The sequence below is a fragment of the Molossus molossus genome, unplaced genomic scaffold (assembly GCF_014108415.1).
Source record: "Molossus molossus isolate mMolMol1 unplaced genomic scaffold, mMolMol1.p scaffold_m16_p_21, whole genome shotgun sequence".
Taxonomy (NCBI): Eukaryota; Metazoa; Chordata; class Mammalia; order Chiroptera; family Molossidae; genus Molossus; species Molossus molossus.
The window spans coordinates 42,166,849-42,182,737 of NW_023425357.1; the positions used below are offsets into that span (position 1 = coordinate 42,166,849).

At 59.9% G+C, this 15,889-nt stretch overlaps 1 protein-coding gene across 8 annotated transcripts in view; it reads left to right on the forward strand.

The window, feature by feature from the left end:
• The window catches only part of KIFC3 (kinesin family member C3), a 61,710-nt gene extending 45,931 nt beyond the window's left edge, over positions 1 to 15,779 (forward strand). For 5 of the 8 annotated variants that reach the window (XM_036275057.1, XM_036275061.1, XM_036275065.1 and 2 more), the window contains 16 exons: positions 3,848 to 3,913; positions 4,407 to 4,553; positions 4,688 to 4,927; positions 5,409 to 5,582; positions 6,103 to 6,250; positions 6,332 to 6,462; positions 8,012 to 8,123; positions 9,353 to 9,534; positions 10,671 to 10,775; positions 11,935 to 12,065; positions 12,686 to 12,809; positions 13,024 to 13,153; positions 13,240 to 13,469; positions 13,745 to 13,879; positions 14,298 to 14,406; positions 15,150 to 15,779. In XM_036275057.1, coding sequence (XP_036130950.1) covers positions 3,848 to 3,913; positions 4,407 to 4,553; positions 4,688 to 4,927; positions 5,409 to 5,582; positions 6,103 to 6,250; positions 6,332 to 6,462; positions 8,012 to 8,123; positions 9,353 to 9,534; positions 10,671 to 10,775; positions 11,935 to 12,065; positions 12,686 to 12,809; positions 13,024 to 13,153; positions 13,240 to 13,469; positions 13,745 to 13,879; positions 14,298 to 14,406; positions 15,150 to 15,175 — 2,190 coding nt within the window. In that variant the 3' untranslated portion in view covers positions 15,176 to 15,779. Of the gene's footprint in view, positions 1 to 3,847; positions 3,914 to 4,406; positions 4,554 to 4,687; positions 4,928 to 5,408; positions 5,583 to 6,102; positions 6,251 to 6,331; positions 6,463 to 8,011; positions 8,124 to 9,352; positions 9,535 to 10,670; positions 10,776 to 11,934; positions 12,066 to 12,685; positions 12,810 to 13,023; positions 13,154 to 13,239; positions 13,470 to 13,744; positions 13,880 to 14,297; positions 14,407 to 14,943; positions 14,970 to 15,149 lie in introns of all 8 variants that reach the window. The other 3 variants (XM_036275060.1, XM_036275062.1, XM_036275059.1) reach the window with 2 other exon arrangements.
• Positions 15,780 to 15,889: the final 110 nt, after the last annotated feature.

Sequence of the window (15,889 nt, forward strand, 5' to 3'; positions counted from 1 at the left end):
GTGGTCCACCGCTAGGTGGTCAGGTGACCCTGGGCAAGTTGATCTTGTGAAGCATCCCCTGCCCCGCCGGTGAAGCCAGCTCGTTCAGTGGGTCTGCCGTACTGTTGTTGGAGCCTGGGCTTGTGAGGGCTGCGGGAGGCTTTTCAGGCCTCCCACTGATGAATGTCAAATGGAGACTTTTGTATTTACGGGGAGCCCACCATGCTTTTTGTGGGAGCATTCAGGCCAAAGATCACCTTCTCAGCCCTTGAGCCCCCAGCTGGCCCAGGCCACAAAGGACACTGGTCTTGGTTTGGCCACCAAGGGACATTGTGGCTAGTTGGGATGACCCTCCCTGGACATTGGCAACAACAGCCCCAGGTGACTTCCTGGTGGCTTCAAGCTGTTCCCTCTTGTAGATGCCCCAGCCGTGGCCCCACTATGCAGAGGAGGAAACCAAGTGGCATGGCGAAGCTGAGACTTGTCCAAGGTTATCCGGAGGGTGGGGTGATGTCTGTGTTAGAACCTGGGCACTCTGGCCTGGGAGTCCGTGTTTCCACTGCCCCTCAGTGGCAGAAGGTCTCGAAGGCAGAACCTTGGCAGTGGAGGCAAGGGCCGGATGGACCAGGCCAGGCCTGGTCAGTGGTCAGGTAGCCAGGAGTCAGGTCTCTGGGGAGAGGGATTATGTTGGAGCTGACCCTCTGGCCTCAGGGCTGGTTCCTTGAGGCCCAATGGTATCCCAAGCCCTCTCGCCTCCCCAGTTTAGTGATGCCTCAGCCTTAGCCCCTGGGAGAGTCCTCTTTCCTTGGGAGACAGCTGGGGATGGTGGGCCAGCGTGGTGGGAGGTTAACGCCCATTGTCTGCGTTGATAGCAGGGAGCCCCACCCTCCGTGGAGCCACCTCTGTCGAGGGGTGTAAATGTCAGGCCCCAGCTCCCTGCAGCTACAAGGTTCCTCTGCACCAGGCTCCTGACTCCGGTTCTCTGGCTGACACCTGGAGAGAGGTGTCCAAGCCCAGCCTGGTCCCTTCCTCAAGCCTGGGGTTGACACTTAGCTGTCCTGGAGGCCACCACAGCAGCCTGTGGCTCTCTGCACTCCCAGGGTGCATGCTGCCCTTGTACTGGTCCTTGAAGTGGTTATGGAGTAACTGCTGTGTGCTGGTCACTGCCGGGGCTGGGGCTCGTGATGAGCAGTAGGGGAGGTGCCTCCCCTTTTCATGTACCAATTCAGGCACCGTCCTGTCGCAGAGCTGTGAGGGTGCACGAAGGGGGTGCCTCAGGGGCTCCCTCCTAGGGAAGTCCCTCCTCTCGGGTGAGGTTCACCCTCAGCCCCCCACTCTCTGCCCCTCACTGCTGAACCTATCTGCTGTCTCCCATCTGAGGTCCTCTGGGTGCCTCTGTTTGTCTCTCTTTTGCTCCTTGTTTTCCTGACTCAGGGACTCCTGGCGCCTTCCCCCAAGCCCTCTGGAAGCAGACGCTTCTGGGTAGAGGGGAAGGGTCCCACTCATAGGCAGCACAGGTTCTAATTTCCCAGCTCCAAGAGGAGCTTGCCTGAGGAGTGGTTTGCACCTGGCCAGCCACCCTGCAGTGTTGAACTGTGTCCCCCTGCTGCCCTAGACAAGCCAGGAGGTGACTGAGTGTCTGGCATCTCTGACAAAGGAGTCTTTTACGGCCCCTCCCCCACACCTTCTGCCCTCTTTGTAGGCACCTCCTTTTGGGCAGGCACCCCTCAGAGTTCTAGGCAGAGCCCAGGAGACCAGGGTTCCAATTGTGATGCAAGAAGGAAACAGAAGCCTGGGCTGCTGGCAGGTGGCAGGCGGCCGACCTGACCCCCCAGTAAACACTGGAAGACCCTGCTTTCATTGCATGGAGGTCTGCGTGCCAGGCAGCGCGCTGGGGACAAGTAAGGTCAGAGCACACCCAGCCGTGCTGAGGACACAGCCCGTCTGGAGCGCGAGTTCTGTGCAAATGGACCATCTTGGGGTGATTTCTGGGGTAGGGCAATGGGCTGGGGAGCCCAGTCTTTCAAAAGGAAATAGACCCACCTATTTCAGGGTGAAGAGAGAGTGCAAGATGAATACATATTTTTTGAGACTTAAAAATTACTGAAAAGCATAAAAAATTGGTCAAATGTACTTCTACAATCCAGAGACCTCCACTTTTTGGAACTGCTCGCACAAGTTGTTTTGAGGGTTTTCTTTGACGTACTATGTTGAGGAACCTTACCTGTGTCATTCAAAACTCCCGGTAAACACACCGAATGACTACACCATGGTCTGTGTGTGCAGCTGCACAACAGACCTGCCCTGCCCGGGGGTGGGTGTTCAGGTGAGTGCCAATTTCATGGCTAAGGAATGAAACGCTGCCTTGCGCAAATTGTCCCTCACTCCCCTCTGGGGCCAAGGGACTGAGCACCCTTCCCATCAGGCTCCTAACGGAAGGGGACATTGGGAGTGTGCAGAGAGGGGGCACACACGTTGCCACCAGCGTGGTCCGTGGCCCAGTACATTGCCAGGAGGGCTGCTAGGAACATAGCCTTCTGGGACCACCCTGGTCCAGAGCTCACCCAACTATGCCCTTAGGTTACCTGCTTATCTACCAGGAGGACTTGGGTCTCCCCGCTCGTCTCTGGGTCTGGGTCTTGGAATCCTCGTCCACAGCCATGAGTGACAGCGCTGGTGTCATGACCTTTGCCTCAGGGGGTGGAGCCGATGGCCGGCTTCCTCCTCCAACCTCCTCAGAGAGGCAGAGGCCTGACTTGTGGCTCAGGCACCTTCTCCAGGCCGTGCCGCCCACAGACTGTTGATGGCATCTCAGCCATTAAAGTCGGGGGATTTCACACACACCCGCAGGAAACCCCAATGTCTGGCCTCTCTTGAAAGGTCAGAAGTCTGGTGACACGGAGCCTGTTTCCCCCTGGCCCCAGTCTGCAGGGAGTGCATGGTGGGTGTCCAGTCCCACACTGCCCCTCACCTGCCTGGCCTGGCGGCCCCTGGAGGCGGTGGGCTTTGTCCCCTGTTGTTCAGAAACAAGGACGCAGTGTTCCGGGGCCTGCTGTGCAAGCCACCCTCTCCCCGCGGCGAGTCGAAGGCGTGGGCTGGGCTTGGGTGCGCGCGAGAACTGCGAACGTGCTCCAGCTGGCGCCAGAGGCTGTGTCGTTCCGGGTTATCTTCCCTGGAGAGGGTCCTGCTGTGGGACCAGGGCCTGCAGCCTGCGGAGGGCCGACTGCAGGCCAGCTCCAGGACGGGTTGCCACGCGGGGATCTGCTCTCTGGGAGCTGGTGTCCCTGCCCAGGACTCTGGCTGAGCCAGGTCACCCCTGCCTCCGGATGGGGTGCCCGTACCCTTCTCTTGTCTACAGCCTCACCCGCCACAACTCTCCTGCGAGGCAGACTGGGAGCTGGGGTGGACACAGGTCCCAGATGTGCTCTGGTCACAGGCAGACCTGTTTCTGTGGGCAGACTCACCAGGAACCACTCAAAGTGGAAAATTCTAGGGGCAGGGCAAGGATGGGTCCAGGTTTTATAGTACCTACAGTTGATACAATTTGAGGCCCCTTTTAGGAAAAAAGAATATAAAGTTACAAATACAAACGTAGGCACAAGTCTTGTGGGGTCCTGTGCAAGGCAGGCGGCCTCCTCGTCTGGCAGTAAGTCGCCCCTGGCGTGAGCTGGGTGGTGGAGGGGTCGCCCCTGCGGCCTTTGCCCGACTCCCTGAGAGCCCAGGCTGGGTCCTGCGGTGGGAGGGGTGCCGAAGGCTGTCTGGAGCCCCAGGTGTGGCCTGATGCTCGCACACGGAGGGCTGGAGCTGAGGCCTGGATGTGGCTGGAGTGAGGAGCAAGGCTCCCTGTGACCCGGGTTTGTGCTGGCAGGTGGGAAGCCTGAAGGGGAAGCTCATCAGCCAGGCCCAGGAAGTGAGCCGCCTCCGACCAGAGCTGGTGAGGCCAACACTGCATCCCTCGCGGGTCAGAGGGGGGCTGGTGTGCAGTCTGGCCCCTCCAGACTAGGGGGTGACCCCGTGCAGCCCAAGTGGGGTTGCATCCTGTTTCGGAAATGCTCCTGGGGTACCGATCACCAGTCACTGGGTCCTCAGAGGCCATGTGACCCCCAGGAGGAGGGAGGTGAGTCCTCCTTTGCTGATGTAAAATGGGAGTGTGAACTCTGTGTAAATCTCTTCTCTTGTTACTTTCACACTCGGGAAAATAGAAGGGAAGGGGTGGGACGCCGCCAGTGCAGTTCCTGTCTCGCCGCCCTTCGCAGCCTGTCTCCATCTTCCCCTCTCCCTTGCTCACCCTCCCTTCTCTTTCCTCCTTCTCCATGTCTTTCTCCCCCCTCTCCCCCTCTCTCCCCTACCCTTGCCCTCTCTCTGACCCCCCTCCTCGCTCCCCCCTGATCTGCTCTGGCCACTTGCCCCCTGGGTTGACTCTGCAGGGAGGCACGGACTTGGAGAAGCACCGGGACCTGCTGATGGTGGAGAATGAGCGACTGAGGCAGGAGATGCGGCGCTGTGAGGCCGAGCTCCAGGAGCTGCGTGCGAAGCCGGTGGCCGCCCCCTGCACGGGCTGCGAGCACAGCCAGGTGAGCACAGGACCGGGCGGTCCCAGCGGCCCCTTTCCTAACGGACCCCAGCTCCTCCCAGTGACCCCTACCTGCTTGTCTGGCTGTCAGTCTGTCTGCTTCACACTTGTCTTGGCCTTGTCTCCTATCTGCAGGAAAGCGCCCAGCTCCGGGACAGGCTGTCACAGCTGCAGCTGGAAGTGGCGGAGAACAAAAGCATGCTGTCCGAGCTGAACCTGGAGGTGCAGCAGAAGACTGACCGGCTGGCCGAGGTGGAGCTGCGGCTCAAGGACTGCCTGGCCGAGAAGGCGCAGGAGGAGGAGCGGCTCAGCCGGCGCCTGCGTGACAGCCACGAGACCATCGCCAGCCTGCGGGCCCAGTCGCCGCCCATCAAGGTGGGAGCCCGGACTGTGCCTCAGCACTCGACCGCTGGTGCCCAGGGCGAGGCCGGCCTGTGGGAGTGGGTGTGAGAGGTTGATCGCAGTGTTCCAGGTCTGCACTCAGTTTGTTTTTGGCCCCTTACCCCTCTTGCTGTCCAGGGACAGGCACGTGGTAGGGCATCTGGCAACTGATGCTGGCGGTGCCCGCTGCAGGCCAGGCATGGACATAGGTCATCACTGAATCTGTCCTCATCTTTGCCCTTGTCTGTTCTGTGCCAGGCTGGGGCCACAGCCAGGCTCATAGTGGGCTCCTTCAGATGAGAAGATTCCGCATTCTGGAAAGCTGGGACCTTGCAGCATCTCTAGTTATTTCAGGGACTCTTGGTGGGATGTCCCTGAGGGCCCCCTCCCCAGGCCAGCCAGGTCGCAAGGCCGCAGTGTGAGGTCAATGTGCCCTCACACCTCCATGGACCTGTCTGTCTCTCTCGTCTTGCAGTATGTCATCAAAACGGTGGAGGTGGAGTCGTCCAAGACAAAGCAGGCCCTCAGTGAGTCTCAGACCCAGAACCAGCACCTGCAGGAGCAGGTGGCCATGCAGAGACAGGTGCTGAAGGAGATGGAGCAGCAGCTGCAGAGCTCGCACCAGCTGACCTCTCAGCTCCGGGCACAGGTGCGCAGGCTGCGGGGTGTGCGTGGCTGCCAAGGAGCAGGTGCGCGGAGCAGAGGCCAGCCTTTGGTACAGTGCAGAGGACCAAGGTTCTGGTCCCTCCTCTTCCCACTGATCATGTGACTAAGGGCCAGTTTCGTCTGAGTCTCTGTTTCCTCATCTATAAGATGATTTGATCATGGAACCCTCCTCACAGTGGGACTCAGGGACAGACTTGGAAGAGGCTCTTCTCACAGGGCTCAGCACACATGCTCTTAGTAGGGGCTCTAGTCAATATCTTAACGCTCTTCCTGCTTTCTCGGGGCTTGGGCACCTGTTATGTGCCAGGACCCAGGTTGGTGCTGGGGCAACACAGGGAGTAGCTGCGCGGAGCTCAGCCCTGTAGGGGAGAGTGATGGCCGTCCTGTCGTGTGTGTGTGTGTTCAGGTGTGTGCGTGGGGTAAGAAGAGGCAGGGCTACTTTCTGGCACCCACCCCATTCCCTCCCAAACCCCATGTATTGAGCTTCCGGCCTTGGCCGCCAGATCGCCATGTACGAGTCGGAGCTGGAGCGGGCACATGGGCAGATGCTGGAGGAGATGCAGTCCCTGGAGGAGGACAAGAACCGGGCCATCGAGGAGGCCTTTGCCAGAGCCCAGGTGGAGATGAAGGCTGTGCACGAGAACCTGGCAGGTGAGCTGGCCACCTGGGCCTTGGCCCGCCCCAAGCTGCAGCCCTCACCCTGTCTACCTCACACCCCTCCTGTCCCCACAGGCGTACGGACCAACCTGCTGACGTTGCAGCCAGCACTGCGGACCCTCACTAATGACTACAATGGGCTCAAGCGGCAGGTTCGAGGCTTCCCCCTGCTACTGCAGGAAGCCCTCAAGAGCGTCAAGGCTGAGGTGAGTGCAGGCTGTGGCGGGTGGGGCTAGGAGAGGCCCTGGAGCCCCTGGGCAGGGGCAGCATCCACCCAGGTCTCTCTTCCAAAATGCAGATGGAGCTCTGCCACGCAACTGCCCCTCGGCCTCCCAACGCACTATTTTAAAAAGCCTGGTCAGGGGCAGGCATTTGGGCATTTGTTTTATTATGACTCTTGAACCCAAACATGTTACAGATACTTTTATCTCAAACATGCTATCTATATTCCCACATCTGTTAGATTTAATTTAATTTTTTCAAGCTCTGCTTGTTCAATATGAGAATAGCCAGTGTCTCTTAAGTGCCTCCTGCATGCTGAACCTTTTATAGCCATTGGCTCCTTGAGTCTGGTGACGGCTCTACAGGGTAGAGAGACTGATGTATTTTAGGAGTAAAAAATAGCTCTTTTTAAATATATATATATATGTGTATATATATATATATATATTTGAATATATTTTTACTGTTAGAGAGGAAGGGAGAGGGAGAAAGAGATGGAAGCATTGATGAGAGAGAAAAATGGATTGGCTGCCTCCTGCACATCCCCTACTGGGATCGAGCCCACAACCCAGGCATGCGCCCCAATTGGGAATTGAACTGGGACCTCTCAGCCCATGGGATGATGCTCAGTCCCTTGAGCCACACCAGCTGGGCTTTTGGAGGATATTTTTCCATTGATTTTTTTTTTTTTTTTTTAGATTGGGAGGGGGGACGGGGAGGGGAGAAAGAGAAACATCGATTGGTCGCCTCCCACATGACCCCAACCAGGGCCAATGCAACTGAGGTACATGCTCTTGACCGGGAATCAAACCCGTGATCCTTTGGTCCACAGGCCGACTCTCTAACCACTGAGCAAACCAGCCAGGGCAAAAATTGTTCTTTAAAATACTATGTGAGTAATACCTGGACATAGTAGAAAGAAGGGCATCCGATGAAAAGGAAAGGACGCTCTCTGCCACCCGCTCCCCACAGGCAGCCTCTGCCAGCATCTCCCAGGGCGTTCAGAGCGTGAGAGATGTACTGTCTGTACCTTCTTACTCACAAGGGCAACATATGGACATGTGGTCTGCATCTTGCTTCTTTCCCCTGTGAAATGCAACTTGGAGATCTTTACCTACCAGCTCCTACAGATCCACAAGTTAGACGGTGTTGTCCCCATTTTACAGATGAGAACATTGAGGCTTGAAGACATTGAGCCTGTTGCCTCAGGGCCCCCAGCTACTCAGGGTAGAGCTGGGATTGGGTCCAGCCAAACCTGTAGCCAAGTGTGAGTGCTGTGGAGTGAAGTTGAGTCCCAGCTCTTTGCTTCTTTAGCAGGGCAACCTTGAAGTATTGGCTTAGGTTTGCTGGGGCTCAGTTCTTTATAAAATGGGACAGGTAGCGGTATATACCCAGAGAGGAATTACTAGGAAATTTTGTCATGTGATGCCACATGTCAAGGACTCAGCCCAGGGCAGGAGACAGTGCTGAGCCTGCCTGGGGGCAGTCAGTTATTAGAGCTGGCCCCTGACGGTGCTGTGTGTCCCCCACCAGATTGGCCAGGCCATCGAGGAGGTCAACAACAACAACCAGGAGCTGCTGCGCAAGTACCGCCGGGAGCTGCAGCTGCGCAAGAAATGCCACAATGAGCTTGTGCGGCTGAAAGGTGACTGCTGGGTGGGCTGGGGTGGTGATGCGCCACATAGGAGTCCTTGACCTGGCTCAGAGGTGAGCCTGCCCTTGCCCATGGCCCCAGCACCCCTCCTTGGAGCTGTGCCCTGTCACTGAGGAGTCTGTCATTCCTTCTTTGAGAAGAAGGCAACAGAGAAGTCAGGGACTTGGAGCTGTCCAACTCAGAAGCCCTTGCCCCGTGTCCATAGCAGGCTACCCCCACCCCCGTGGCCATGGGGTCAGGCACTAAAACTGGGTGGTGAGTGGCTGCAATGCCACTTGTTCAGACCTAGGACAAGGTCAAGCTTGAGATTTCATCTGTTCACTGCACAAAGGTCTAGGGAGCACCTGTCCTGTGCCAGGTGCTGGTCCGGACGGAGATATGGCTGTGGGGCCCCACAGACACCATTCCTGCCCTCACGTGCTCACTTCAGCTGGGAGAGCACCCGGTGATGGTTAATCAGCCAGAGAGCCCCAGGGGTTTGATAACCCAGGCTGGGAGGAGCCCCTGGGTATCTGACAGTCGGCGATGTTGGGGGGCTTCCTGGAGGAGCAAAGTTAGACCTGAGACCTGGACTGTGAGTTGGGGGGACAGGTGAAGTGGGGGTAGGTCCATACTGGCTGTGGTGGGGAGTTTCCTCTTCGTTCAGGAGCACTGGGCTTGAAGCAGGGGGCGGTGCGATCTGATCCATGCCTCCAAGCCCCCTGGGGCTGCCCCGTGCCCGTGCTCATTAGCGTGCTGCCAGCCATCCACCTGCTGTCCAGTCCCATCCGCCCTTCTGATTCCCAAGTGCCATCCTGGCGTTCACAGTGCCCTTTCTGAATGATAGGACCAGCCCCTTAGCTTGCGGAGACCCAAGCTCCTTACTGTGTAGATGAGAAAATTGAAGTACAGACATATAAGGAGGGGGTCCTTTATGGTATCCCAACCAGACTGGCATCCCCCTCCTCCCATCACCTGACCCCGACAATTGACCTTTTCTCCCAGTCCCCAAGGTGAAGTTCCCACCCTCAACTGGTTTGCTCAGGAAGAAAATGTACCAATAAGTGAATTCATACTATAGTGTGAGTAACTGATAACAGCTTTGTGGCCCTGGGAGGCCTTGCTTAGAAGGCAGGAGGCCCCTGACCACCGGCCTGCTTAGGATACCAGTGGACACCAGCATGGAAGCAGTCTGGTCTTGACCTGGCCTGTACACTTCTCTCCTCCCCCACCCAATCCAGGGAACATCCGGGTGATTGCGCGCGTTCGGCCAGTCACCAAAGAGGATGGGGAAGGACCTGAGGCCATCAATGCAGTGACCTTCGACCCCGACGATGACTCCATCATCCACCTGGTGCACAAAGGAAAGCCTGTGTCCTTCGAGCTGGACAAGGTCTTCTCCCCGAGGGCCTCGCAGCAGGACGTGAGTGTGGCTCCTAGGTGGGGAGGGGGAAGGGACAGAGCAGTGGAGAGAGGGACTCAGACTCACCAGGAAAGGGAGAGGTGGGGGGCGGACAGGAAGACGTTTGAGAGTGCGGGAGACGGGTAGAGAAGCCTGGGTACCAGGTCCCTCTCTCCTTCCTCTCCGGTCAGAAGAGTGTGGAGAGCTAATACTGAGGACCTTAGGAGCCTCTACTGGGAAGGGAAGATGGGGTGCACAGCCCTTCCCATCCATGTGGCCCCTCCCACCCACACGGCCCTTCCTACTCAAGCTCCGCCTACCCACGTGGCCCCTCAGATCCACATGACCCAGGCCGGCAGCCTGGTCCCTGCAGCCTGTGAGAGGCATATGGTCCCAGCCCCTGCTCAGTCTCATCTCTGCCAGGGCCATCCTGCTAGGCCTGTTTTGCCTGTACTCTGCTGTCTATATGTCTGCTTTACCTTTGCCCCGTCCTCAGCCCACTGGCAGGCAAGCAGGCAGAGGAGGTGGCACGCATGTGACTGGTCTCTGCCTTCATTTTGCTGCGCCCTTTGGATGTAGGGGAGGGGCTCCTGGGCTCCTGGGCTCCTGGGCTCCAGGGCTCCAGGGCTCAGGGCTCCAGGGCTCAGGGCTCCAGGGCTCAGGGCTCAGGGCTTCAGGGCTCAGGGCTCAGGGCTCCAGGGCTCAGGGCTCAGGGCTTCAGGGCTCAGGGCTCAGGGCTCCAGGGCTCCAGGGCTCCAGGGCTCAGGGCTCAGGGCTCAGGGCTCAGGGCTCAGGGCTCCAGGGCTCAGGGCTCAGGGCTCCAGGGCTCAGGGCTCCAGGGCTCAGGGCTCCAGGGCTCAGGGCTCAGGGCTCAGGGCTCCAGGGCTCAGGGCTCCAGGGCTCAGGGCTCAGGGCTGGGCGGTAAGACTGCCCTGTCTTCCCTCCGTCTTCCGCAGCCAGGTTACCACGGATAGCTAGTGCAAGTGCCTTATTTGTCCCGAGTTGCTCCACAGTGAGCTGGTTGTTCACAATAAGGTGCTATGTTATTGCTGAAGGAGAGAGCGGTCAGGGGGACGTGGCTGGACTTGGAGCTAGTGGGGGACCTTGGTCCCAGCAGCCCTGGCAACCCCTCCCTCCATCCCACATCCCCTCCCCAGGTGTTCCAGGAGGTGCAGGCCCTGATCACCTCCTGCATAGACGGCTTCAATGTCTGCATCTTCGCCTACGGCCAGACGGGTGCCGGCAAGACGTACACGATGGAGGTGGGTGCCCGCTGGGTAGGGCAGGCGCCCGGACAGTGAGGACCACCCTGCTGTCACTGGTGGGGGCTCCCCTCACTGTTCTTGGAGTTCTGCATGGTGTGTGTTTTGCCTCAGTCTTCACAACCCCCCACCCCCGTCATCAGGGCCTGAAGGGGGCACCCTGCCCAAATGCGCCTGTGGTGGTCCCAGTGGGTAGGAGAGGCAGGTGTGACGACAACCAACCAGCAGCAGAAGGGTCTCGGCCTGAAGTTGAGTCGGTCTCTCAGGACCGGCTTTCATGGTGCACTTCCTGGGCTTCTCCGTATGGCTGCCCCGTGCTGGCCTGGGCCACCAGCATCAATGAGGGCAGGCCTCCACCCTAGAGGAGATCCCGGGCAGTGGGAGAGACTGGCCACAAAGACTGGTGCAGACTGTCGGGGGTGCCCGGCTCCTACCTGCCACCGGCAGGGCAGGGCTGTCTCCTCTCCTCGGGGAGCCAGGGTATTTAGAAGAGGAAGCATCTTGACTGTAGATAAAAATGGAAGGCTGGCCTTTGGTTTGTTAGCATTTCCCTGCTCTTGGGGGATGCTGTGGGCTTCCCCGGGTAGAAGAGGAGAGCAAGTGTCCTGCTGTCTGGACGAGGAGCGGAGAGGGCCCTTGGTGGGAGGGGCCATCAAAGGGGAAGCGAGATCCCAGGTGAGATTTTCTTTCAGAAAGACCAGGTGCTCCTCGGGCCCCAGGGCACGCAGGCTCCTCCCCTCCACCACCCACAGAGCCTGGGCTCAGGGTCTCCTTGAGTTGGGCCCCCATGGAGGCGGGGAAATCCTGGGTCCCAGGTGCTCCCTCCAGCAGCTCACCAGAGCAGGTGCAGCTCCGGGGCTCAGCAGCCCGTGTGCAGCCCCTGCCAGGCACTTCACCTGGGTGCTCTGCTTTTAAGTCTCAGGGCTCCGGTACCATTTTAAATGTGGGAAACTGAGGCCCAAGGAGGTGAATGAAGTTCTTGCAGCTGGTGGAGGGGCTTGGGCGGCATACCAGTGTGCAGACAGCAGCTTCAGGCAGGGGCTGGCCTGCGAGGGGTAGCTGGAAGGGTGCGGGGCCACAGACACCCTGTGAGCATCTGCATGGGCCACCCCTTGTGGTGGGAGGGGCTTAGCTCACTGGGGCCTTGCTTCTGCCCCAGGGGACCCCTGAGAACCCGGGCATCAACCAGCGGGCCCTGCAGCTGCTCTTCTCTGAGGTGCAGGAGAAGGCATCCGACTGGGAGTACACCATCTCTGTCAGCGCCGCTGAGATCTACAACGAGGCCCTCAGGTGGGTGGCCCTCAGGTGGGCGGCCCTCAGGTGGGCGGCCCTCAGGTGGGCGGCCCTCAGGTGGGCGGCCCTCAGGTGGGCGGCCCTCAGGTGGGCGGCCCTCAGGTGGGCGGCCCTCAGGTGGGCACTCGGGACCATGTAGAGCCATGTGGGGTGGTAAGTGGGATCTATCTGAACAGGGCAGTTGGGGGCTGTATCTCAGGCCTCAGCCCAGGGTGTCTGCTGGTCCCAGGCCACTCTGCCAGCCAGCAGGCAGGGGAAGAGGGCTCTCTCTGCACTCCCTGGGACACCCAGGTCAAGGTCCTCCTTTTCCTCTGGAAGTGTCCTCACCGTACCTGCAGGCGGCCCCAGGTGGTGATAAGTGAGGGGGCGGTTTGGGGGCCCTGCCCACAGGGGCAGTGCACCATGGGGGCAGTAGCAGTACCACAAGCCTTTCGGAAAATGGTTGGTCTTAGCCCTTCTGTAGACTGCGTGCAGGGGAGGAGCTGGAGGAGGAGGGGCTTCGCCCAGTGGTCCAGGAAGGCTTCCTGGGGTGATGGGTGGGTGGGGGACATTCCAGGCTTGGGGCGGTGCAAGCAGAGGCAGACCTGGGAGGAGAGACAACCCCCTCCCTTCCGCAGGGACCTGCTGGGGCAGGAGCCCCAGGAGAAACTGGAGATCCGGCTGTGCCCAGACGGCAGCGGGCAGCTGTACGTGCCAGGGCTGACTGAGTTCCAGGTGCAGAGTGTGGAGGACATCAACAAGGTGTGGGGCTGGGGAGTCGGGGCGGGGAGGTGCGGGGAGACCCCGCCCAGAGCGGAGCTGCTCTTGCTGGCCAAGTCCCCACACCTCTCTGAGCTGTTTCCTCCTCCATGCAGTGCAGAGGGTGACACCCGTCACAGGGGTACTCGGGGATGGGGTGGTTCCGAGGCCCCACTGCGAACCCTGTGCCTCTGCCATGCCCTGCCCCTGCCCCCAGGTGTTTGAGTTCGGCCACACCAACCGCACCACGGAGTTCACCAACCTGAATGAGCACAGCTCCCGCTCGCACGCCCTGCTCATCGTCACGGTGCGTGGCGTGGACTGCAGCACCGGCCTCCGCACCACCGGTGAGTGAGGGCAAAGGGCAGTCTGGCCTGTGCGCCCCAGGCACCTGCCCTGGGCGCCCTTGACTTGCCTGGTGCCCTCCCCACAGGGAAGCTGAACCTGGTGGACTTGGCTGGCTCTGAGCGTGTGGGCAAGTCTGGGGCTGAGGGCAGCCGCCTGCGGGAGGCGCAGCACATCAACAAGTCCCTGTCGGCCCTGGGGGACGTCATCGCTGCCCTGCGCTCCCGGCAGGGCCACGTGCCCTTCCGCAACTCCAAGCTCACCTACCTCCTGCAGGACTCGCTCAGTGGGGACAGCAAGACCCTCATGGTGGTGCAGGTGAGGGCCCCGGGTGGGCTTGGCCAGCACCAGGACAGGACCCTACCGGGTACCCAGGCTGTGCAGGGAAGGGGCCCTTGTCCTCAGCAGGTCCAGTGTCAGTGATGTGTGCCCCTCCAGCCTCCCCCAGTCAACCTGGCCACACCCCCTGTGCCTCACAAGTTCCTTCACTTAGGCTAGGGTCCCCTGGCCGTGCCCTCTGGTGAGCGTGCTGCCCCCTCCGGTTCTGAGGGGGCAGCTGGCTTGGGTGGGGAGTGAGCCCTCATGTCCCCTAGGTGTCCCCTGTGGAGAAGAACACCAGCGAGACCCTCTACTCCCTCAAGTTTGCTGAGAGGGTCCGCTCTGTGGAGCTGGGCCCCGGGTCCCGCAGGGCAGAGCTGGGGTCCTGGTCCAGCCAGGAGCATCTGGAGGTAGGGGATGGCACAGGCCTGTCTCGGGGGCACTGGGTCAGACTTCCAAGTCGGGCAGGAGGGAGGGTCTAGATGGGGTGGGGTGGGGATGCCAGAGGGGCTAGAACCAGAACTTGAACCCAAACCTAGTCGCCTCTTTAGTCCAGGGAGTATTTCTTGGCCGTAGAGGTATTTGTGGGATCATCAGCTGGTTTGGGGGTGGGCAGGTCACAGGTTGGCACACAGGTGCCCAGTAGTAGCTAGTTCACTACTTTACATATATTACCTCATTGAACTCTTGCAGTAACTGAGCAGGCATCATCATTGTGCCCATTTTGCAGATGAGGAGACAGTTTCAGGAGGCTGGGAGGGGAGTGGAGGGATGCATAGGGGGCCAGGGCAGCATGGCCCCCACCTACCTGCTCACCCCTGCCCACAGTGGGAGCCAGCCTGCCAGATGCCACAGCCCTCGGCACGAGCCCACTCAGCCCCAGGCTCTGGGACCTCTAGCCGCCCAGGCTCCATCCGGAGGAGGCTGCAGCCCTCGGGTGAGCCTGTAGGGAGTGGGTGGGTGGGTGAGTAGGTGAGCCTCCCCCACGGTCAGTCACGGCCCTGGGCTGTCCTTACCTGGGTTTCTTTTCTTTTAAAAACAAGTTTCTAAAACCTCCAGAGCCTGTTTCACAGCCTCCCGGGCCCTGGGAACTAGGGCAGGTAGTGCTGCCTCCATTTGCCAGAGAGGAAGTCGAAGACCCCTCTCCAAAGGCTCCTGGCTGGACTGGTGACTTGAGGCCTAGGACATGAGTGACCCAGGCTGGGCTCATGCATTATGCCCTTCAAAGTAGGTCTGGCGTCACCAGCCCTGGGCCTCAGCTCCAGGGGAGGAAAGGGCAGAGCTCACCCCAGGTCCCAGAGGAGGAGTGAACCTGGTCATAGGACTGGAATCCAGGCCTCCAGCCCCCGACATGGCCCCACTCACAGAAAGGCCCAGCAAGTTCTTGAGTATCAAGGCATAGGGGCAGCAGGGTCCTGAGGGGTCCTGGTCCAAGGCAAGCCCACCAGTGAGACGCCTGTTGCTTTGATTTCAGCCTGAGGCTGAGGCTGCGGTCTCCAGGTGAGTGTGGGGCCACTGGCCCAGGGCTACCTGCCACCTGACCTCCGCCTTGGGTTGCAGGGCTGTGCTGGGGAGCTGCTGCTCAGGGCTGGGTCTGTCCTGCTGCTGCCTGCTGTCTTGTGTGCTTCTGCCTGCTCTGCCTGCTCTTCACCGAGGCTAATGAGTGCCCTTCCCCTGCAGGGAAGTCGAGGCCGTTGCCTGTGTGATGGACCGTGTGCCAGAGGCGGGCCTGAGCCTCACTGGCCTGCTCCCACTGCAGCGCTGGGAGCCCGGGAGGCGGAGGCCAGAGAGGCGGCTCCTGTACTGTCTCCCCTGAGATGAGAAACACGTGCAGAAGGAAATGGCGTCTCTCTGCTGTGGCTCTTGGTGCAAATGACGAGGGCTGGAAGGGCGGGGCTGGCCTGCTCCACCTGGCAGGCTGACCCTCAGGGGAGGGCAGCAGTGTTTGGAGGGTGGCCCCGGCCCGAGCTGGCCCCATTCTCCCAGCCTGCGGGGTGCCCCTGTGGTGGGTGGCCGAGAAGCCCCTGGGAGGCACAGGAACCATGGGAGCGGGCTGGTTGGTGGGCACCCAGGGGCTGTATATAGTGTCCATTGGTGTACATAAGAGCACGGCCCAGCCTGCCACGGCCGGACTGTATTTATGGCTGGCAGGAGGCGGGGGCGGGGATCCTGCTGTTCCTCTCATCCGCCTGACACCAGGCTCTCCTTGCTCACTGGCCTCTTGACGTTTTCCTTCCTCTGAAATCCTATTTAAGAACTTTTGGAAGCTTAGCCATTTTTACTTATTAAAATAAAAGCCTTTTTACACAAGCATGGTCTGAAAGAACGGGTTTGTTTGCCCCCGGTCATCAGGAGCAAGGCGCCGGTGTGCTGCTGGTCACCTGCAGCCCTAGACCTGCCCTCGGAAAGGACCACAGGTC